Genomic DNA, 24,348 nt, shown 5'->3' on the forward strand with positions numbered 1-24,348 from the left:
AATTTATTTTGTTATCATTGGTCACACTTCTCTCAAAAATTAATTTAACTTTTGTACATTTGTATTTTGTATTGAATTGTCTTGCGGTGAGTTGTCCTTGGTGAGTTGACCATAGAGAGTTGTCCACGGCAAGTCGGCTGTGGTGAGTTGTCCCGCAGGGTCATATTGCCTAATTCTGATGCTTCTGCATTGCTCTGTCTCATTAACTTTATTGTCTTCACACGTCAAATTGATCTGAGTTCTATTTTGGGAAAGCCATACTGGATGCTGTAGGTGTACAGAGCTTGGGGATAAACATGATGGATGAATGGGCAAATGTTCAGAGGAGCATGATTACATGAGGGAGAGTGACAAAACAAGGGATACAATTCCTTCACTATACATAAGGTTGATTATCGGCAGCTGGCTTCGATGTAGAGAAACCAAGTAATTAAGCCAAAAATAAAGGACTGAAATCATTTAGATCATCATATTGTGCTTTTTCCTACATTTTACATGAGAAGATCACAACGAACTAATTTGTAAGAATCACACTAATTGCCTATATATTAAAATGATTCAAGAAGAGTAGTCTAATTTGAGTTGGTGACCTGGTTAGATTTCATTTCCTACTCAATGGACTGGAATAATGACAGTGTTATAAATTGAATGTTTCTAATTTTCCACAAGCAGGGTGGCACTAAAGTAAGAGTCTAATGGTATGGAGCATTTTGAAGACTCTGATAAACAATGCCCATTGTTTATTTAAACCATTACCAGTTGTCAAAAATCATTTGGAGTGTGTTTTTAGGAGTGTCCAATGTGAGTTGATTTTATAATCATAAAGATACACGTTTCAGTGTTTAAAATTATATCCTCATATTCAAACTGGGTATTAAAATATGATTATAATATTGTTTTCAATCAATATTTATGTTTGGTTTAGTTCCTATATTTAACAAAATATGGTCTATATGAGCACATTACCTAGAATATATATTAAAGATATTCTGGGTTTAAAGCATTTATTAAGACTGCAATGGTAAATACATTTAACAGAGAGATTAAGCTGAAATCAATTATTTTAGCAAAAAATAGTCATGTAGCTTGAAAAGCAAGGTCATTTTATCTTATTATTATTTTTAAGAATGAATAAAGGGACAATGTGATCCATAGAAAAGAGCCATTTGATCACATCAATACTGACAAATTCACATTTGGACTCTGAAAAGGCTCCCCAAATTATGCCAGCACAAATCTGAGGATCCTTGGATATGCACAATACTGATTTATCTGAAGAGTCATGCTTTTTCTTGAACACAAGAAATCAGAGGTATGTGCAAAAACTAACTTTCTACTGCATCTTATATTTGTCAAGTTACTTGTGTACAAGAGAGAGCTGGAGACTGTAAGATATTCAGAGTGTTCTAACTAGATCTTCTAGTAAGAGTTTCTTTCTAATGAAAGGGTTAATTTTTAACAGATGAAGCCCAAGTATGCTTGCAACTCAGTTGAGAAGATTTTGAGAAGGTTTGAAGGAATGAGTCTGTCTCAAATTATCTGATAAAAGGTACACAGATGGTCTTCTACTTTTGACCAATTTGGGAGCAGAATTCCCAATGCTAGGCGAGGCAATCATTAAGTGAGTTGCACCAGATTTTACAAACTTTTTGCTCTGGACATTAAGCAACTCCAGCTCCTCCCCTTGATTTTGCTTGTTGGAAGGCCCCTGAGGAGATTTCAAATGGCAGGATCACGTAACCCTCCTGGGATACTGCAACTGCCACAAATGCATGCCGGTTGCTAAATGTCCAAATTTTGTGGGGACATTGCAGTGATCATAAGTGTGAGGAACAATATAGTAAGTCACTTTTTCAGCGCTGTCATAATTTTGAATGATCATTAAACAATTGATCGTACATCAAGGACTACTTGTATAAATAGAAGAGCAGTATTTTGAGATCATCTTTTGTATTAGGGCAGAAATAATAATAATAAAAAAATGCTGTAAAAGCACCTAATGCAAAACACCACACTATTATTGTGCAAGATCTGCTGTTTCCATGGTGGCATCTGTGGAAGTCAGATGGTTATCCCCAGATGGTTAATTTCTTGGAAAATAATTCTGTGGATCATAGCATTCTAGGAAAAAAAGGCTTTTGACTTAAAAAGCCTTACCCCAATGGGGAATTTCTGCTGCTTTTTTAGAACTAAAAAAAAAAGGATATGCTTGGGGCATTTTTAATCTATTTGTTCTTCTGTTCCAAGGTTAAGCTCTGGCACTGAAAATTGAATCCTGGCACTCCACTAAAATGGAGAAAAGATGCCTAGGACTTGGCATGAATGGTTAAAGCCGAGTGAGGTTAACTGGAATTAACTTGCATGGAAGAAACGGCATGTGAGTTTATAAGTGGTAGACTAGAGGCGCTCTAGTCTACAGGACTATAATCTGCTAAATAAAACATCTTGACTTAAGTGGGGAGAAGAAAGAACTGAACCTTTCTAGGACTTTTCTTTGATAATTATTTGAATATCAAAATACAATTGGGGTCTCTCTCTCTTAAGCAAGGCTAGTAGAAAAAGAATGTGTGTGAGGGGATTGCAATATTGCAAATCAGTATCTATTTAAGTGAAAAAACAACAACAATGCATTTAATTTTGTAACTGCCAGTCTTGTTTGGGTATATGATGCCCCCTGTATGGGGGGGGGAGGCCTCATTTAATTTCTACAATTTCTTTGATGATGAAGATGGTGATGAGGAGGAAGAGGAGAAGAAGTAATCATTCTAGATGTCTGATCATTAAATTGCAAATTAATGAAGTCACTCTGGGCTGCCTCTACATTTGATTGATTAGAAGTTAATGTAACTTAAAGTTCCTTCACACAATTCTCCTACTGCAGAATGTGAGGCTATTTTGAAAAATCCTCAGCATTCACCTTAGAGGATCCTTTACGAGGACACACTGAATGACAACAGTGTTCTCGGTCTGTCTAGTGGGAACTAGAGCAGTTGAACTACACACTGATCAGGATACACACACCCCTTCACTGGTCCATGTTGTGCCTGTCACAGTAGCCTGACATGTTTAGCGTATCTCATATCTGTAGGGGTGTGAATAAATAGTAGGAAACTTTGCCTGCTATACCTGTGGCAAATCTGATTTCCATCCATACGATTCACTCATTTCAGTTGTACGTCTCTGACCTTCTATCCCTTTCATAGCAGCGGGTGCCATTGGAATAAACAGAAGGTAGACATTCATACTACATGTCCCAAGTCAAAGGATGCATTCCTGTTGTTAGACACTGAATATCTGCCACTACGGAGACTGAGTTTCAGGGAAGCATAGCCTTTTCCATAGAGCAATGGTTGCACTTCATAAAGCTAAACAAAAATGATAGTTAAGGACTGAAGTTGCTCATAAGTAAGGAAGTGTCCATTCTACTTGGATAAATGGGCGTGAAATGTTCCAATTGAGATGGATTTGTAAGCAGCTGCCCTTGACTCTCAGGTTAGCTTCTTCCACCGAAAGAGAGAGTGAAATAAGATTTTAGGGGTAAGGAAATAGCTAGAGTATCAGTTTCCCCCCTTCTCTTCCAACCTACCAGTGGAACCAGAGAATGTTTCTCATCCTAAGTATTCTGGCTCCATAAGATTTTGGAGATTGTTATGGAAAGTCATGACAACATATATGAATGCATATTGCCGGAAAGCAGTTGAATTATCAATGTAATGGGCATTTTTTGCAAATCTGTCTATTTATACTCTGTTCATTGTTTAATTTCTGTATTTCCTTTTGCTTTGCACTGTAATAAAATCCAATTTGGAAATAGATATGGCTAATCTCTGCAGAAAATAGTGGATGGTTCAGTCCATGAAATGCTTTATAATTGCAACAATTCTTATTTATGGTCTAATATGGGGCACATGTTCTCTGTAATGCACTAATGGCTACATCTTGTGCTTTGCAAAAGAAAATAAAAGAAAGAATAAAGAAAAAAGAGGGAGGGTTAAATATGTAATTTAAAAGGTCAAAATATTCATTTTTTAAAAAAAATATCAACATAGTTTCAGGAATATTCTGAGATACATAAAACAAGAGAAAATAAACCAGGTTTTTAAGCCACAAAATGTACTACATACTGCAATACTAGGTTCAATTAATTTAATAAAATAGACTATACATATAGACTCTGAACAATGTATTGCTTTTACCCAAGCAGAACTTATGCTTAAGTAAGCATGATATAGCTTAACCATTCTTCTACCAGCTAGCTCTTTTTTAAACTTTGGATTTTTTAAAAAATCAGTGCCGTTTTAGAATAGAGAGGTTTAATTTATTACATGAGGGAGAGTGGGGAAAATGTTTGGCACTAGTAACAGAAAAGAAACCACTTCAAGGGTCGACATCTGGTTGATCAAAGGAAAAACTAGGGAGTGTCAGCAAGTCTTTCTTTGGAGTTGGAGTTATTGACAGACTGTCTGGGAGGGTTGAGTCCCCTCCATCAACTGAGTCCTTGGAGTCCCAAGATGGTGCACGTCTTCTCAAGCAAACATCTGCACTGGAAGGGGACGCGGTGCAAGACCTCCTTAGTAGCAACCTCTGTTCCTCAGGAGGGTCTATGGATATACATGGGGGGCTCATTTTTTTCTTTGGCCGTGTCCCTTGCAAGCCCTCCATTTCACTGAAGACCTGACTGATGAAGCCAGAAGAACTAGAGGTGGAATGATGTTGGGGGCTGTTTTCCATGGAACAAATTTCTATGGAATGTCTCCTTTGATCGTCTAACCACGATGACGGTTTTTTAAGAAGACCTTGTGTATCCACACTGTAGCATTTCTTCAGGTCCTTCAAAGGAACATTGCCACTGTTGCCTACATTTCTCTTAGGGGTCTCAGGCTGGACCACTGATGAGGCACTCATGGCTGAACAAGTTCCTGAAGTAAAACAGCTGTTTATTTCTGATACTTCTTGGTCCAGCGGATCCCCAGGTAGTTCCTGAAGAGAGTCTGTACAGGCACACAAATCTGGAACATGCTTGGAGATGTTATATTGATTGCGGGAATGTTGCTGAGTGTGAACACTGGATCGGGCCCAGCTGGCAGACTCTCTTGCTTCCGAGGATGTCAAAGTGATAGAAAGGTCCTCGGTGGACGGGGCTGACAAATTGGAATCAGAGAGCTCACTCACCTCGGCATGGAGGTTCTCTCTGCTTTCTGAACTATGAGTATCCGAAGAATCATTCCGTATGGCCATCTGTGCAGGAGGTATCAAAGAATCAGATGGGAAGAAACACATAGAAGGCGCATTAGTACAGGCAAGGTGCAAGATGTAAACGGCATATTAACAATGACAACTGAATTTTAGCTTTGTGTGTGATGGACTGAAAACTCCAGCAAGCTCCAGTTTCAAGGTTTACCAGCTGCTCTCATGATGCCCTGCAGTCACATTATCTATTTTGCACATGTTGTACACTCTCCAATTCATGACATTCTGCTTTGGGATTAGTTGGAAACTCTTGCTATATTTTAGATGTGCTCAGTCTAAATTCCCTTTCCCTTATGCTCACAAGAACTGTGATAGAACTGCCTTCAGAATAGTCTATATGGCACATTTGGCTCACAGCCAAGAGGTGCCTGCAGGCGACCTTGAGGGACAACTGATTATGAACAGAAGCTAAGCAGAAGTTTTACTCTTAGAAATGCCTCTTTTAGGCATCCATGAACTTAAGTAGCATTGATGCTGAATAAAACACGTTAATCAGTGCTCAGTGTAGTATATATTCAATATTGTGCCTAGCACAATAGAGCATGCCCTATCATTTTTTCAAGGCACAAAATCAAGCCTAGGGAAGTTTTTATACAAACATGGTCCAGTTCATGGAAGAAGATAGAAATACATTCATGAGGGTAGGGGGTTGTTGTTACATTTATTTCTTTTTTAAAAAAAACTTTTTAATTAAAGCTTTTACATCACTGTGTTGCTTAACAGGGAAAGAACAATTTTTGGCTTGATTATGCGTTCAATTAAATAAAAGCACATTGCTACAGGGTTATGAAACTAAAAATGCTGCACAATATTTTTATTTGTTGAAATGGCACTTTTGTGTGTCCACGGAGACTGCTGTTAAGGTGAGAAAAGAACATGTATTAGATTTACTACAATATCCTTACTACAAGGATATTCACAGAAGATTTGTCAGTATTCTACCACTGCAAATTATATTTAGAAGTAACCTGTCTTCCCCCAGAAAAGCAAAAGAAATACAAGGGAGTCTTTAGACTTGAAGAAAGATACTGAGGTGGTGGGATTCCCACTGCTTGTAGCGGGGAGATGGCTGTCTAATTCCCATAGTGCTAAACCTGGCCAATCTGCCACTTGTCAATTTTGGAGCTAGGACTTCACAAGGACTTGGAATCAGCATGTCTGCAATTGGGTCAGTGCCTAGCATTTTCAGTAGTGATGAAGGATGCAGTAGGTGTGAATACTCGCATTGGGCTGACTCAGTATTCATTAGAAGAAGAAAAACACTTTTGCAGTGCACTGGCAGGGAACAACTCCCTGTGCAAGGCTTTTCTGTTCTTCAAAATCAACAGAGTGACTCTCACCAAGGAATTCATCACTAATTGCCAGGGCAGCCCCAAGAAAAGAATGGGAAGTTGAATGGTAGGACATTCTGGAACTATAAAAAGAGAACTGTGTCAGAACGTTAGAAGTGGTGGGTGTTTCATCACTGGAAGCTTTTAAGAAGGGACTGGACAATCATTTGTCTGAAATGGTTTAGGGTCTCTTGCTTGAGCAGGGGGCTGGACTAGAATACCTCCAGGGTGCCTTCCAGTTCTATTATGTCTGATTGATTGCCTGATGTACAAACAGGATTCAGAGGGAAAACACACTGCTGATGTCCAGAAGGCAAGAGAAAAGGCAAGGGGCATCTATGTTTGATGCCTGTATTATACACAAGAGTTTTTAGTCTATATATACACTCCAATAAATTGTGGATGGCCCTTAAACAATAGATAAACTACGCTACCTCACCTGCCCAATGAAAAATTGGTATGCAAACAACAGTCATGGTGCGATATAGAATATATGCCTGGTTCAGAATTGGGAAAGAAATTTATCATACTTTATTTATTTAATAAATTTATTGGCCACCCATCTTATCGCAGGGTAACTCTGGGCAGATGTGTATAAAAACCTAAAATGTTTGTGAGTCAGAGGATTTAAAAAATGAATATTCAATTGAAATCAGAACATTTCCTCCTGACACCGATGGATAAACAGCTAGAAAAAAAGTTGTGGAACACCATTTTCATATATGTTAACTGCAGCCAATTATTGTATGCAGGAAGATGAAAACACTTGCCAATATCTATAGTGGAGATATTAGTGAAGATGACAGAACTTGTCAATGAAGCTGACCTGTCAGATTACCGTAAAGACAATATCTAATTTATTGATCACCGGAAATCCATTACTGACTTTTTATATGGAAAAAAAGGAACTTGCGATTTATAGTTCTGATGATTAGACAGGATCAGTGAGTTTCAATCTTGACAACTGTGAGATTTATGAACTTCAATTCCCAGAATTTTGGCTGAGGAATTCTGGGAATTGAAGTCTACAAATCTTAAAGTTGAGAAACAGTGGGACAGATTTTAGAAAGAAGAGAGTCATGATGAAACTTTACAAAGACAAATTAAAACATAATTAACTGGTGTGAAGAAAATTGGAAGGCACTTCTTTATACCTTTCTTTATATCTTTTTCTTTTCTACTTTATTTCTTAAAACTTTCAATTATATATATATATATGTGTTTGTGTTTATGAGGGTATGTACATGCCCACATATACATGCATATATAGTGGACTAGAAGACATATGAATTGGAATTAAAATTGATGGTAGAAAAAACAAATGAGGAAGATATAAAGGAATCTCTTGTTGAAGATGGAATAAGAGAGTGTAAAACCTGGTCTGCCATTCAATATTTTGAAAAATAAGATTATGTCAACACACATTACAACCAATGGAAACATGCATAGAGAAAAAATGAGGAAGGTACAGATTGTAGTTTTCTAGTCTCAAAAATTCATATTTTTTTGTGAAGAGAAAAAGACCTTTTATATGCATTACAAAAGTTTTAGGCAAAAATATTAAAGTGCGGAGACATCACACTCAGAACATTATCAAAACTATGGTCTTCAATTGAAACATATGGCTGTGATCACTGAATCATTAGAAAGATTAAATGAAAAACAATACATTTCGGTGCTGGAGAATATTGTTGAGAGCAGATCATTTAACCCTAGACAATGCAAAATCAGACAGTTCATTGAAAGAGTTGATATTGAAACTAAACCTTACATACACAATTCAAAGATCTTTGGATAGATCAAAAGCAATAAAAAAGATCCACAGAAGAGAAGGAAGTTAGATGACACAAGAAGAAGCTTACAAGAACTCAAAGAAGCAAGTAGTGACAGGCAATCTATCAGTCCATCAACATTGAATGAGCCAAAGAGAAAGTAAATAAAACTCAGGTCAACAAAGAAATAATAAGAAACAAAGAAGTGAGAAGGAAAGAAGAGAAAGAAGGAGAAGAAAAGTCAGCAATAAATACTATACAGAGTAAAAAAATTAAACATAATTTATTGTATCACCAATGCTTATCCTAGCTGGAATACTTTGAAGTAAGTGAAACAATAAGATATTTACAAAAAACGGCTAGCCAAATAATTTGGAAATACTAAAATCAGTAATTAAATTTAAATAGTCAAGATTCATATTGAGAAGACTCATTTCAGGAAAAGATGCACCACAATTTTAAAGGTCTGTTGCTTGACTACATGTATATTTAAGTGAAAGTATTGGTGGATGTTTGTCTTTGGCACGAATATGCCTTTATTGTTTGCAATCAATTTTTCTATCTTGAGAATTGCATTTAAATGTATGCAACCTGTCAGGGTCTGTATTTAAAACTTTGGGGAAAAAATCAGTTAGAATAGGGAAAAAAACTCCAGCAGACATGAAATGAATTCATAGTAAATATTATTTATGAGCGACAGGAATAAATAAAATTAACTTTCTCCCTCAGGTCTCAATCAGATGCTTCCACAATGCTGAGGGCAAGACTGCCCTCCCCTGGTTTAAAACAATGGTGCATAGAAAAAAATGAACTGGCCAAAATGACAGAGGGAGGCTCCTGTTGATAGGGTATGAACCTAAACCTGGTTCTCCCTATATTAGAGATATGCCAATCCTGGACTGCCTGCAGCCATCTCATAGTCATTTTTTTTGTTTTGTTTCAGGGTTCTCAAGGTTGCTTCACCAAAATTCAGAAGTAAAAGAGCTGTTTTGCAGCATCAACTCTTGGTCAGTTCTGCCTTGAAATGCTTTGTGAAAATTAGCCTTATACTTAACAAAGATTTGATACTTAGTAACATTAAGTCCTTGGCTGCTAAGTATAATGGCCAAGTAAGCAGCTAACAAGACTTCTCATCTTTGGGGCACTGATTAAAAAGGTTTGGACTGTTAGCTCTTTAACAACAAGAAGCATATTCAAAAGCTAGAGCCATGAAATCAATTTAATTGTTTGTTAATATACCCTGGACTAGCTCAGCATTGGTCTAATAGACTTTAGGAATTTAGTTTGTCACTTTAAATGTAAACAGTTTGCCTTGGAAAAAAGTTGCATTTTATTTAGTTAGCACCGAAAAGGAAATAATGGTTTTAAATAAACTGAGAACAAAAGTAGTCTTAAATTTGTATAATATGCTGTTTGGAGGAAATGAAGAGTGATCTTTTGCATTTAAGATTACAATTTTCAATCCTAAATGCAAAAGATATAAGTTTCAACTTTTGGGTAAATTTAAAAAAAAACTTAGATAAAAATTGTAAAATGTTCAAGAGAGTTCCATAAGCTGAAACGCCAAAGAAATAAAATGTTTGGGCCAATAAGGCTTTAAAAAATCATTTAATGTTAAAGAATAGCGAATACACATGGAAGAAATACATATCTTAATCATAATATTGTGATAAATTGATGCAGTTATGCAGGTGGGTGACCTATAGGGGGCTCAACTACATAGCTGGGGATATCAAGAGAGGGAACTATATAGTCAGCAGACTGAAGCAGCATTTGAGTAAATTTGGCTGTAGTCTGCCAGCAAGACTCAAGAACAAGGACTAGATGAGGATAAAGCAATGCTTTCTTCATGAAGCCATATGTGTGACTTGCACAGCCCACATTGGCCAATGCAACTACCACTATGGACCTGCTGGATTAGGGGTGTCAAACTCAAGGCCTGGGGGCCGGATTTGTCCCCAGTGGTTAGATCTGGCTTGCAGGGCTGCCCTGGAAACAGTGAAGGACTGGTCCACGGTGCCTCTGTCAACAAAAATGGAGCTTGTGAGGGTCACGTGTAGCCCTTCTGAGCTCTGTTTTTGCACGTAGAGGGTTACAGGAGGTCATTGCAGCTGAAAATGGAGCTTGGGAGCCTGTTTTCGCTGGCAGAACACCCCCTGACATGAGTGATGTCAAGCTGGCCACGCCCACCCTGGCCTCCTGAGGTCAAACACAACCTTAATGTGGCCCTCAATAAAATCAAGTTTGACACCCCTGCACTAGATATATGTCCTACTCATCAGAGAGCGTGAAGCCTGGACCCATTAGTTCAACATTTCTATTTTTTTCCTGCTTCTTATATCATTTTGCAATTACATCAGATAAAACCTGCAGCCCACAAGTGTGCATGTTGTGTGAAAACAAGTGAGAGGAGAGGACCACCTCGTTAGCCCAGCTTACCTGTCTGCGAAGTAAGCGTTCTGCACATGGAGAACGCGCAGGTGGAGCAACGTTGGGCTTGCTTTCCCAGTTGAGATTGTATTGGGGCTTGAGACGGTGGAATCGGTTCCTTGCAATGTGTAAAGCAGCATCAGTGCTTGCAGGCTGAGACTGCACTGATGTTGTTGACCCTGAGGAAAGGATAGGAAACTTGAGAATTTGCATCTAACAGGTTCTGTTCCTTATTTTCATTTCTAATTAAACCACATTCAGAATCCCTCTAAAGTAGCAAATCCTCTAAAGTAGTGAAGAGACTTACGGTAATCAGTAAGTCACGAAGCCATACATGTGACATAATATGCCATACATGAAGAGACCTAATCAGTAAGTCTCTACTTGGGGGCTTCCTGGGGGCGTGGCCTGTTGCCGAGGAGGGCTCCACCGAGCTCCTCAGAGATCTGGTCTGTATATCTAAATAAGATCATAGATAGCACCCCTTTTTGGCTAAGAAAGGGGCAGGGAGGATAGCTCCGTAGACTAGGGTCTATTCGTAAGCCACAGCCTTTTTCTTTTTTTGGCTGTGGAAGAGATTAGATCCAGCCGAAGCGGAGCTTTTATCTCCGGCCAGTTCTTCTCAGCTGCCTTTTTTTTTTTTTTGGCAGCCCCAGACAGGCTAGCCCCCCCAGGACAAAACAAAGTTTTCTCAAGCTAGATTTGATACGGGAGGGTACCACCCCTGTGAGATTTATGCTTTTATTACTATCTTAAATACCAGCACCATTCGTCTTAAAGACTTCTTTGTTTAAATAGACTTCAAAATGGCGATTTCTCTCCGTGGATGATTACTGGATGTACTTAGCCGGGTTTATCTTCCTGCAGACCGCTCCTTAACAAAATAAACTCTTTTTCTTTGGAAATAGAGGGGAGCGAAGCGCCGCTTACTTGTTATTTATTATGGCACCCAGATCAAAGAAGCGTCTTGCTACAAATGTGTCTAAAGAATTTAAAGAATCTTTTTTGGAAACACAGCCTTTGTCTCCTACGCCCTCTACTGGAGAAGTTTTAACACAGGAATATCTCTTTAAAATATTTAATACCTTTAAGCAAGAAATTAAGGAATTTGTATTGCAACTTTATGATGATCTAAAATCTAAAGTTAATCAAATGAAGGTGAATACGTTTGCAGCCGTGTCTGCTCTGTCAGATTACTCTGCTGAAATAGAGAACAAATTGGAAAGTCTGGAGAAGGCTAATTTTAACTTGACTACCAATATTCAAATTTTACAAGAAAAAATTAGAAATAACGAAGAACAGCTTATGATGCTAAATTTTGATAGGAAGGCATTTTCAATAAGAGTCAGAGGATTCCGTGAAAAGGAGCAAGAGAATTTGAAACAGACCTTTGCTGAAGCCTTCAGCCATGCGCTGGGAAGCCCGGGACGTAACTTTGATGGGCAGATTCGGAAAATCTATCGCCAGAACTCATTGATAGCGGAACAGCGACAGCTCCCGAGGGACATAATTATACATTTCTCTACAAAAGAATCTAGAAACGCGATTGTGCAAAAGTTTCATAATAACAGTCTCCGAGTTGATGACCAGGACGTGATTGTCTTCAAAGATATACCTTTTCAGATGTTGAAAGCAAGAAGGGACTACACTTTTTTAACTAAAGAGCTTAGGAGTCAACAGATTCGATACAGATGGGAGGCCCCTGCCGGCATCACGGTTACATTTGAGAATCAAAGATTTCGTCTTAACTCTGTTTCGGAGGCTCAAGATTTCTATTGTAGGATTCTGAAGGCGGGACTTCCTGACGCGCTTGGAAGAGAGGAGAGACAAGCGGAAGGAGAAAGCAAACGGCTGGCCATGCGGCTGCAAGATGGAGGGGGTAGCCCCTCCTCCCTCGGAGAAGCAGAAGAACGTAGATCGAGAATTTAGATACTTCAAAAGACTTCCTAAAGTTGAGGACTGAATGGGGGTTTGAGACCTCTCTCCGGTAGAAAAAGTGGACTAATTTTTATCAGAAGGGAAAGCTGGGTGAAACTACTTTGAGCTAGATTCTAAAGTAACGTTAGCATAAATTTGATAGTGGTTAAAAGAATGCGGAATGATTTATGTTGTTTAAACTTTGTTAGATGGGACTATTTTAAAATAGAAGGTTAACTGACTCTTGCTGAAAGTATTATTTGAATATGATCCATGCTATTTAACTTTTATTGAAGGGAAAGTTGGTTGTAATAGTTCTGAGTTATTTTTCAAATAAACGCTAGTATAAATTTGATAGTGGTAAATATTAGACAAGCAAGAGATGAGGGTAAAATGCATGTGGAATGAACTACGTTATTTGAGGTAAATATCAGACAAGCAAGGGAAGAGGGCAAAATTTACGTTGTTTAAAGCTTATTAGAACAGGAAGCCGCTTGGGATTATCTTAAGATAACTGTAAAAAGAATGCGGAATGATTTATGTTGTTTAAACTTTGTTAGAAGCGACTACCTTAAAATAGAAGGTTAACTGACTCTTGCTGAAAGTATTATTGGAATATGTGGAATGATTCATGCTACAAATCGCTCTGAGTTATATCTTAAACAAATGGTAGTATAAGTTTGATAGTGGTAAATATCAGACAAGTGGGGGATGAGGGTAAAATACATGTGGAATGAACTAAGTTATTTAAATCCTATTAGAAGGGGAAGTCGGTTGGAATTATCTTAAAATAGAAATTGATTCCTGTGTAAGGTAATATCTGATCTACGCTGCTTAACCTTACTAAGAAGGGGAAATCTGGTTAGATTATTTTGAATTATTGTTTGAAAAAGGGGTAAAGAAAGATCATTTACGTTGTTTAAATTTTACTAGAAGGGAAAGTTTGATTACTTGTCTGTAAAGTTATATTTGAATATATGGCATGAACCACGCTGCTTAAATCTTATTGGAAGGGATCATGAGGTTTAGGAAGGGAACGGGAGAGCCTACAGAAGGTCGGGGTAAATAGCAAAGAAGTAAGAGATGAGAATAAAACATAGATAGAATGATTTATACTATTTAAGCATAGATAAAGATGGCGGGCTGAGATCAACACAAAGAGTGGTTTTTTTTTTTTTTTTCCTCTTTTCTCTTTTCTTTTTTTTTTCCTTTTTTTTTCTTTCTCTGCTTTTCTTTTTTTTTTTTTTTGATATATTACTTTTATTTTTTAATCCATATGTATACAAGATATTTTAGATAGAAGGTAGTGCCAGGTGTGGGCCCTGGGAAGTCGGGAGGATTAGGGATGGGGATTGTGGGGGGTGGGGTGGGGGGGTGTTAACATAGTCTTAACAAGAACAAGAATGTATTTATATACGGTGGTTCTTTTTTTTTTTTTATTATTATTATTATTTTTTCCTTGGTTCATTTTACTTTTATCAGATCAAACCACACTCGAATAAAGGCATACACCAAGGAGGGAGGTAGAGGGAAGGAAGAGGGAGGAGTAAGGAAGGAGTAAGGGGAATGTAAGGAGGGTGTCTGGGGAGCAAGGGGAGAAGGAAGGTTTGAGGGGAAAGGGAAGTAGGAGGGGAGTGTTAGAGGGAGAAAGGAAAGTTGGAGGGGGTAGATGGGGTGTATGGAGGATGCAAGGGTTAGGTGGGGTTGTGAATGATGAGTTGTGTTTCCTTTTTACTTGTTCGTTTTATTCCCTTTTTCTTTTTTTTTCTTTTTTTTCTTTTCTTATAGTAAATACCCTGTATATAAATGATTGCAAATGGAATGTGAAAATTGAATAAAATATTTTCTAATGAGTAAGTCTCTACTTGGGGACTTACTGAAATAGCTAATTCAAGACAAGAGCAATGGCGGATGGTTGTATCAGCAGTAAGGAACTATGTAGAAAGCAGGGGTGCTTTTCACTTACTTTCCCTACCGGTTTGCAAATGTGCATGCCTGTCCTCGCATGCGCATGGCCTTCTGTGCATGCACTTTGATCGCGCGTACGGCTTGCACGCATGCACGCAGCTTCAAAATGTGCCTAAATAGGACGGCATAGAACCAGGACAGGTGGGTGGGCACACCAGGGCCCGCCCCGCCCCACCCGTGATTTCCACTACCAGTTCAGGTGAACTGGTCCAAACAGGCTGAATGCCACCTCTGGTAGGCAGGCTTCAGACTCTAGAAAATCTGGAAATTCTGGAATAAGCAGCAGCTACGGTCTAAAGAGAACACAACCACAATTGACTAGAGATCTCATCTCTGCAGCTACTTCCCGTATGTGATGTGCTTTTATTGATTCCTGACATAAACAGGTGGTCTTTGACTTATAACAGTTCATTTAGTGACTGTTCAAAGTTACAACGGCACTGAAAAAAGTGACATGATCTTTGCAGCATCCCCATAGTCACATGATCAAAATTTGAATGCTTGACAACTGGTTTACATTTATGATGGTTGCAATGTCCTGGGATCATGGGGTCACTTTTGGCGACCTTCTGACAAGCAAACTCAATGGCTGAGCCATATTCAATTAATGCTACTTCAGTTATGTTACTAACTGAACAACTGCAGTAATTCACTTAACAACGGTGGCAAGAAAGGTCATAAAATGTGGCAAAATACACTTAACATCTGTCCCATTTAGCAGCAGAACTTTTGGGATCAGTTTTGGTCGTAAGTAAAGGACTACCTGTACTTCCTATGCATTTCTTGGGAAGAGATGGGAAGACCTATTCAGATTAGGGTTTAGTTTAGTTTTTTGAATACATATGAAAAGAAGTAATTTTACTCTGGGAATTCAAGCCTATAATCCAGTAATACATTCTCTCTCTCTTAGAATCTTGGTTTTGGTAAGAGGGGAAAAAAGATCACCATTTAATCAACAGTGATGGGGCATTAGAAAGGAACTGTCACAACATTCTAAGCTCTGTTTCTGCTAACACATTCTCACAAAGGGAAAACAAATAATTGTGCTGACCAATGTTCCCTCTAATTTTTTTTCAGTGTGAGCAGAAAAGTATAGTGTTTGAGCGGCATATTTTCATGCCTGAGCACCTGAATTTTTTTCACAGATGTCACCTAAGACAACAACGAAATCAGTATTATTTGAAACTCAAAGTTATGTTTATTCAAGGTACCCGTTTAATTAAAAGTGTTATATAATATCAGTATCACTTAACAACGGTCCTGCTTAGCAACCAAAATGTTGGCTCAGAAACTCTGGCATTGAAGCATGCAAGTCTTAAAGCTGTCAAGTTACAAGACCCTTGCACCCCTAACCCTTTAGAAAAAAAAAACCCCAGGGGTCTTCAAACCTGACAGCTTTAAGCCTTGTGGACTTCAACTCCCAGAATTCCTCCTCCAGTCATATTGCAGCAACGTCATCTGCATGGATCTGCTCCATCTTCGGGTTTTTTCACAGGGGGCAGGGCTGCTGCTGAAGATGCCAACGAGCCCTGCCACCACCAATGTTCCCTCTAATTTTTTTTCAGTGTGAGCAGAAAAGTATAGTGTTTGAGCGGCATATTTTCATGCCTGAGCACCTGAATGTTTTTCACATATGTCACCTAAGACAACAATGAAATCAGTATTATTTGAAACTCAAAGTTATGTTTATTCAAGGTACCCGCTTAATTAAAAGTGTTATATAATATCAGTATCACTTAACAATGGTCCTGCTTAGCAACCAAAATGTTGGCTCAGAAAGTCTGGCTTTTGAAGCACGCAAATCTTAAAGCTGTTGTTACAACACCCTCACACCCCTAACCCTTTAGAAAAAAAAAAACCTTCAACTCCCAGAATTCCTCCTCCAGTCATGTTGGCTCAGAAACTCTGGCAGTGAAGCATGCAAGTCTTAAAGCTGTCAAGTTACAAGATCCTTGCACCCATAACCCTTTAGGGAAAAAAAACACAGGGATCTTCAAACCTGACAGCTTAAGACTTGTGGACTTCAACTCCCAGAATTCCTCCTCCAGTCATGTTGCGGCGACGTCATCTGCGTGGATCTGCTCCATCTTTGGGTTTTTTCACAGGGGGCAGGGCTGCCGCTGAAGATGCCGACGATGCCCCCACCAGAATAACTGCTGCCGCTTCCCCCTCCTCCTCCAAGAGGACCACCACATTTACTGCCTGGCGCTGCAGCCGAAGTGAAGCCTCCAAAGCTCCCGCAGGCACCCCCACCCATGGCAGCGGCAGCGGTGCCTCCCCCTCCGCTCGGAGCACCTCAGCTGGGCTCTGGGTTACCCCTGCCGCCGCCTCCACCTCCGCTGTGCTTTTCAGAAGTCAGGAGGCCTTTTTTCCTGCTCCCGCCCCCTCCGTCGCCTTTCTACTAACTCCCGTGGCCTCATGGCTCCTCAAAAGCACGGCAGAGGAGGAAGGAGGAGGGATAACATGCGGGCCAGCTCAGGTGCTCCGTGTGGAGCGGTGCTGCTGACGGGAGCTTTGGCGGCTTCATCTCAGTCGCGGCGTCGGGCAGCAAATCCAGTGCTGTTAGAGGAGGAGGAGGAGGAAGAGACAGCAGATAGTCTGGTGGCAGCAGGGGCTTTGGGGGGTTACTTCAGCCGCAGTGCCAGGCACAAGCGGCTAGGATTGGCCACCCACAAAGGACCTCCCCGGGCTTGCTTTGCTGAACACAGGGGTGACTGACGCTAGTTTGAGTGGCCGCGGCCGGCACAAACTACCGTCAGTCTCTCCGTGCTCATCAAAACAAGTCTGCGGAGGTCCTTTGAGGGCGGCCAGTTCTAGCTGCCTGCAAAGGACTTCCCCACGTTTGCTTTGGCAGAAATCACTGCGCGGCAGTTAGAAACTGCTGCGCGGGGTTTTCTTACCACATGCGCGGCCGTGCAGCCGCGCACCTTAGAGGGAACAGTGGCTGCCACTAGAATAGCTGCTGCCGCCTCCTTCTCCTCCAACAGCACCAACATATTTGCTGCCCAGCGCTGCAGCCGAGGAGAAGCCTCCAAAGCTCCCGCAGGCGCCCCCGCCCATGGCAGCAGTGGCGGTGCCTCCCCCTCTGCTCGGAGCATCTCAGCTGGGCTCTGGGTTACCCCTGTCACCGCCTCATCCTCTGCCGTGCTTTTGAGAACCCATGAGGCCTTTTTTCCTGCTCCCGCCCCCTCCGCCACCTTCCTACTAGCTCCCAAAAGCATGGTGGAGGAGGAAGGGGGAGGGATAACGCGGGGGCCAGCTCAGGTGCTCTGCTTGGAGGGAGAGGCACCACTGCCACAGGTGGGGGTGTTGACGGAAGCTTTGGCGGCTTCACCTCAGCTGCAGTGTTGGCGGCAAATCCGGCAGTGCTGTTGGAGGAGGAGGAGGCGGCAGCAGATATTCCCCTCAGCTTCCGGGGCCTGTGACAGAAATCACTGCACACAGTTAGAAACGGCTGCGCGGTGTTTTCTTGCCACGTGCGTGGCCGCGCAGCCGCGCACCTTAGAGGGAACAGTGGTGCTGACTATATCTTGATTAAAATATATTTTAATATATTTGAGTCTATAATGCTATCCATAATCGGACAGAGTTCAAACCCAGAAAACGAACCCAGTTGTCTTAAGCCCTGCTAAAGTGAAACTAACCTTTAGATGATCCTAACTGTTAACTGCAACTGTTTTGGAGGGAAACTTTGTACATTCATATTTGGGCGTTGTTTTTTTTTTTCCTTTCATGTAGTATGATTGGTTAAGACCCTATGAGCCCAGAGTACAAATTACAGGCAACTGCCTGCTGTTCCTCAGTTCCAGTTTGAATGCTGTTGTATCTATGCTGGTTTGCTTCTTGCCTATTAATGCCCACTACACAATATATGATGTGGGGCAATCTCATATTCTCTGGCTCAGTTTCTGATTGACAGAGTAAAGGTGGACCCGCAGGGTGAATACAGGTTTCCTGTGGATGCTTCTACTACATTCGCCGGCTAACTTCTTATTTTCAGATCTAGGGTTGAAACACTTGCAGCGCACAGAACATTATAAAACTTTTCCCTACAACAATGATCGTTTTGTGAAAAAAAGCAATTAGAAAAAATAATTCATTTTATCTGGACCATCTCCCACAGAAAGAACCTCATTTGTCCTGGACTGTTTCCCAGAATATCTGCCCTATTATGCAGGATTATTAAAACAAATAACTTTTGCAAAGGCCAGGTTTACTTAAACACAGCGTTCTTTTCCAGCTTGAAATCTCATGTTAATCTTATTAATGTATTGGTGATATATGGCCTTAGGTAACCGCACAGCACTTTAGAGAATTACATATTAATAAACAGAGGTCACTGCATTCAGTTCTGAAAGTCAATTTTTTCATAGATGCTAAGTGTCAAACCAGAGGTTGCTCTGTTTTGGTCAGAAGTCAGGCTTCATCTCTGGCAGAACATCTGTGAAATTAGGTTAGATGCCCATGTGATATTAGGGTGAGGGTTCTGGGTCTCTCGTCTCTTTATTTGCTAGCCTAATACATAATACTGCATTAGGCATGTTAGACATGACAAACAAGTGTAATCCTTTCCCGCATAATTTTCAGTCAGTTTCTTTTTTCATTTCTTGTGAATGTTCTGCAAATTGCAGATCCATAGTTTGAATGGAACTAAAGAAAAAGTTTTTGCATCTAGCAGATGTGTAAAGGTACTACAAACAGTTAAAATGAACAATACATTATCATTTGTAATCATGAAATAGCCTGATTTCTGATTCATATACTTTGATTTCCTACTTGGGGAAGATCTCCAAGAGCTCCTAATTCATTTCTGGGTTATGAAATACATATATCTGCTTTCATTTTGGCCTTCATAAACAGAGAGGAAAGAAGTCTGGAGAAAAATATTCACAAACAAAGACTACAGTCTAGTTAGAAGCCTACAGTCATGGATCCCCGCTCCCCATTTTACACTATATAGCTGTGATGGCGAACCTATGACACGCATGTTACAGGTGGCACACAACAGAGCCCTCTCTGCGGGCTTGTGAGTCGTCGTGACCCGTCAAAACCGCGGTCCACTAAAGCGTGCCCGATCAAAGCGCGTACGTGACGTCATCAGCAGCGCGACAAATAAAATTAAAAATAAATTAAAATAAAATAAAAATAAAATTAAAGCAAGCCGATTCACATAAAGGTAAGGGTTAGGGTTAGGGTTAGGTTAAGGGTTAGGTTTAGGTTTAGGGTTACGTTAAGCGTTAGGGTTAGGTTTAGGGTTACGTTAAGCGTTAGGGTTAGGGTTACGTTAAGCGTTAGGGTTAGGTTTAGGGTTAGGTTAAGGGTTAGGTTTAGGGTTAGGTTTAGGGTTAGGTTTGGGGGGGTTAGGGTAAGGTTTTCGCTTTAATTTTAAATTTACCGCTCACAGCGTGCCGTTTTCGTTGCGCTGTGATGATGTCACGTACGCGCTTTCGTCGAGCGCGCTTTAGTCTACCGCGGATTTGTGGTGGAACCGTGAGTTGTCACCCCGGCTCAGCTCCATCACGCAAGCGCACGTGTCTCCCGCCGGCCAGCTGGTTTTTGGATCTCTACCATGCATGCGCAAGGGGGGGGGCACAAGCAGGAGACACTCACGCATGTGCAGGGGGTGCATGTGCAGAGGTTGCATGCACACGCACAGGGGTGGGATGCACGGTGTGTGTGTGTTGCACGTGCATTGCATTATGTGTTTCGGCATGTGGTGACAAAAAGGTCAGCCATCACTGCTATATAGATTTGATTCCAGGTGAACAATCTCATCCCATTTTTTTTCCTGCCTGTTCTCAGTGGTCAATCACATCTGAACTGTATTATTTGCGTGCTACTGCAGGCGTGGATTCCCAAAATTGAATGCTCCTTCTTTTGTCAAGGTTGTATAGGCATGTACACAACAAGTGCATCCGTCCTCACCATTCTTTTCATATAGACTTGTCTTAGGGAGTCAGCCTGGTGTGGTAGTTAAGGCACCAGGCTATAAACTAGGAGACTGTGAGGCCTAGTTTGGTCTTAAACCATGTGGATGACCTTGTGCCAGTCTCAAGATTCATCTCTCCTGCTTCGTCTCTCCTGCCTCTTTGCTTCTCCGTTCGGTCTTTGGGGGGCAGATTGAAAGCGGAAGCCAATCCGAGTCATTCCTTCCAAGAGGCAGCTTTCCCATCGAATGACTCTCTGCCCTAGACTCTAGGAGACTCTCTGCAGTCCCTCTAGTCTGGCCAGGATGCCAGCGAGAGTGTTGGGCTGAAGGAAGGAGGGATTCTCTCTCTCTCTCTCTCTCTCTCTCTCTTTCTCTCTCTCTCTCTCTCCCTCCCTCCCTCTCTCTCTCTCTCTCTCTCTCTCTCTCTCTCGCTCTCGTGGGCAGACTTAGCACTTTGTTAAGTTTGTTTCTCTCTGTGTTGTGCATAATATATACATGTCTCCATGGATGCAATTGTGCAAGCATTTTTTTTCCTCTTTAAAAGAATTTTTGGATTTCTCCTCACCAAACCTTTAAGACTGAAAGAGTTAGAGTTGAAATATAAAGAGATTGTCAATCGCCATACTGTTAGATTGATAGGCAATTATGGACTATCTTGATTATATCCTCCTTAGAAAGAATATGCTACTGTATGGTTGAGAAAAAGACCAACTTCATTCCATGGAAACCAAACAAAGTTCATATGGAGGGTTTCTTTCTACGATGGGCTTCTTGGGTCAACAAGTGAATATCAGTTATCAAAAATGTAGGTAAAAAGTTAAGCAGGCAATAGGCAATTACAAAAAGGGAAGCCAACTTTCTGAATTCTGTTTCTTTGACTTAGTGACTTATAAATAGTAGACTAATGTTCTGAAAACGTGACCTAAATTTCTATACATTTTAAATAGCTGAAAAGCTATGCTGAAAAAGTTGTTCTCAAGGTATTGTGATAAATTCAATAAAAAGAAGGGAATTCTTGATGAACTTAAGGAGGAATGAGAGTATTGGATAGTAAATGGACAAATAAAATTACCAATCAAAGAGAATATTTGCACCTCAGGGTTGAAATGAGATGTTCTCTCTTTCCTCTTCCTCTCTTCTCTCTCTCTGTCTCTCTCATCCTCTTTCTCTTTGTCTCTCTTCTCTCTCCCTCTTTTCCATTCTTCTGTCACTTTTTCTCTCCTTCTCTCTCCTCTTTGTCTCTTTCTGTCTCATCCTTTCTCTTTGTCTCTCTTTCTCTCTCCTTCTTTCTCACTCTTCTGTCACTTTCTCTCTCCTTCTCTGTCTCTTTCTGTCTCTCTTCCCTCTTTTTTCTTCCTCTCTTCCTCTCTCCTACTCTTTTATCACTTTCTCTCTACCGCCCAACCTGTCCCCATACGTATCTTCGACTGATCATGTTTGCAATAATTTACCTTCTTTTCTAAATAGGCACAGTTCCCTTACCGGATCCCTCGCTCACTCAAACACAAACACACACACACATAAACACACACTCATGCACAAAACCATTTTTCTCCATTCCAATTCAGATCCTATAAATCAATGGCTCTGTGAAACATCTGTGAAAAAAATTCAGGTGCTCAGACATGAAAATGTGCCACTCAAACACTATACTTTTCCGCACACACTGAAAAAAAAATTAGAGGGAACATTGCTTACCAGGAGTCCAAGCAGTCTGAAGGTGTGTGCGCCCACATGCCTGTACACACACACACACACACACACACACACACACACACACACACACACACACACTGTCTTACTCAAGTATTTTGGCTCCGTATCTAATGAACCCATAGCACTGCTTGGTCCCCTGAAACACTTTTCTCTGCCACGGGAAGCATGTGTGATGATACCCAGCTACTGAGGCATCTTAAGAACATGCAGAGCTCCCACGGAGAACATGCAGAGCTTCGCCGGCACCATTTCTATTCCTTTCCAGAGACCTTCTCAACTCTGAAGTTGGCTTTATGGAGTTTGAGCTGAGAAGGATGCACAACAGAGATGGTAGACTCTAGACTAAGAAGTTCCCACAGACATTCTTAAGGAATAAACGTGGTTTTACAGATTAAATCAAACATAGAATTAGGGCTTTGTTTAGAAGTGCACCTTCTGTTTGGAAAAAATGAGCCAAATAATAGTAGAAAACATTTATTGCTATGAGGAGATGGATAGACTGAGAATCAGGGAGGGGTCTCCTGGGGATGGGTGTCCCAAACTTGCCACTATCATTTTGAGATTAATTTGCCGTTATTATTTTGAGGTTAAGCAACTACAGCAGGTCTTCTCCTTTCACATATAATCTGGCAATGGAGGAGATGGGAAGGAAATTATTTAAGTTTTTATGGCTACTTGTTCTTGCATTCCACCATCTTTACAAATCTTTAGTGACATAAACAAAATGGGCTGCTTCTGAAAACAAATAAACACAGAATAGGTAAGCACTTACTTGCTTTTAAAATACTGAGAGGCATTTAAAGCACTTTCTTCTGAAAGAAACCCATCTTCCACTGAATTTCTAGGGTGGCAACTATTTTTTTGTGAATGCTGAATGAAAAAGATCAACAGGTAGTCCTCAACTTATGACCACAATTGACTCTAGAATTTATGTTGCCAAGTGAGAAATTTGTTAAGTGAGTTTTGCCCCATTTTACAAAGTTTCTTGCCACATTTGTTAAATGAATCACTACAGTTGCTAAATTAGTAACACGATTGTTAAGTGAATCTGGCTTCCCCATTGACTTTGCTTGTCGAAGGTCGCAAAAGGGGATCACATGATGTTAGGACACTGCAACCGTCAGAACTATGAACAAATTGTCAAGGCTTCGAATGTAAATCACATAATCATTGGGATGCTGCAATGGTCATATATATGAAAAATGGTCATAAGTCAGTTTTTTTAGTGCCGTTGTAACTTTGAATGTTCACTAAATGAAATGTTGTAAGTTGAGGACTACTGTATTTTGTTTTGGAAGCAATTAAAAGGCATATGATTTTTGCTGAGAGTTCACATTAATCCTTGGACATTTTAATTTTTCCAGGAATTTGAGGAGACTATTTTAGAGTTTGGCATATCATGTCCCAGGTATTATGGGAAAACAGAATATTGTTTTGATGTAGGTTTTATTATTATATGAAATACATTGCTACTTTTTTATTTTATCCTGTATTGCCAAGAAATTTATACACTGCCTAGGGAACTGTGATTCATGGTTGGTTTATAAATATCATTTATATTTATATGCAAATATAAATTATGGATACTCTTAGTATTTTTAAAAAAATATATATTCTATGTCTACATGTTAGTTCATCTTTATTATAGAACTTCACTTTTCTATTGAATTACGAACTAGGCTGATATTGCATAAGCCTCTAGCGGTGTTGTTGTGTTTAGATTTTTGTTGTGCTGTGCTGAAATCAAGCTTGATTCCTTGATTTTGACATTTTACACGTGGATCATTTTATGAACTCTTAAGTTAAGCTATGTTGAATACTGCATGTGATTTTACCTTATTATATGCTAAGCTTAAAGTGTCAAGGTACACGTGCTTTGCTTAATAGCTATAGTTTCAGCATTTTTATTCCTGCTGCTAAACAGCAAGTGTTCTCATTAATATGCAAATTTTAATATCCTTCCACTAACCTCTTCACATATTGTACCATTCTGTACAGTATTCTCAAGTGCTGGGTGATGGCACTTGACAATAAA

The 24,348-nt window shown here is 40.1% G+C and overlaps 1 protein-coding gene across 1 annotated transcript in view; it reads right to left on the reverse strand.

The window, feature by feature from the left end:
- Positions 1-4,377: 4,377 nt before the first annotated feature.
- Positions 4,378-24,348, reverse strand: part of CACNA1G (calcium voltage-gated channel subunit alpha1 G) — a 484,357-nt gene continuing 464,386 nt past the window's right edge. The window contains exons 34-35 of the mRNA XM_032212057.1: positions 10,793-10,962; positions 4,378-5,238 (exon numbers count right to left, since the gene is read on the reverse strand). Coding sequence (XP_032067948.1) covers positions 4,378-5,238; positions 10,793-10,962 — 1,031 coding nt within the window. The remainder of the gene's footprint in view (positions 5,239-10,792; positions 10,963-24,348) is intronic.

The sequence above is a fragment of the Thamnophis elegans genome, chromosome 2 (assembly GCF_009769535.1).
Source record: "Thamnophis elegans isolate rThaEle1 chromosome 2, rThaEle1.pri, whole genome shotgun sequence".
Classification (NCBI taxonomy): Eukaryota; Metazoa; Chordata; class Lepidosauria; order Squamata; family Colubridae; genus Thamnophis; species Thamnophis elegans.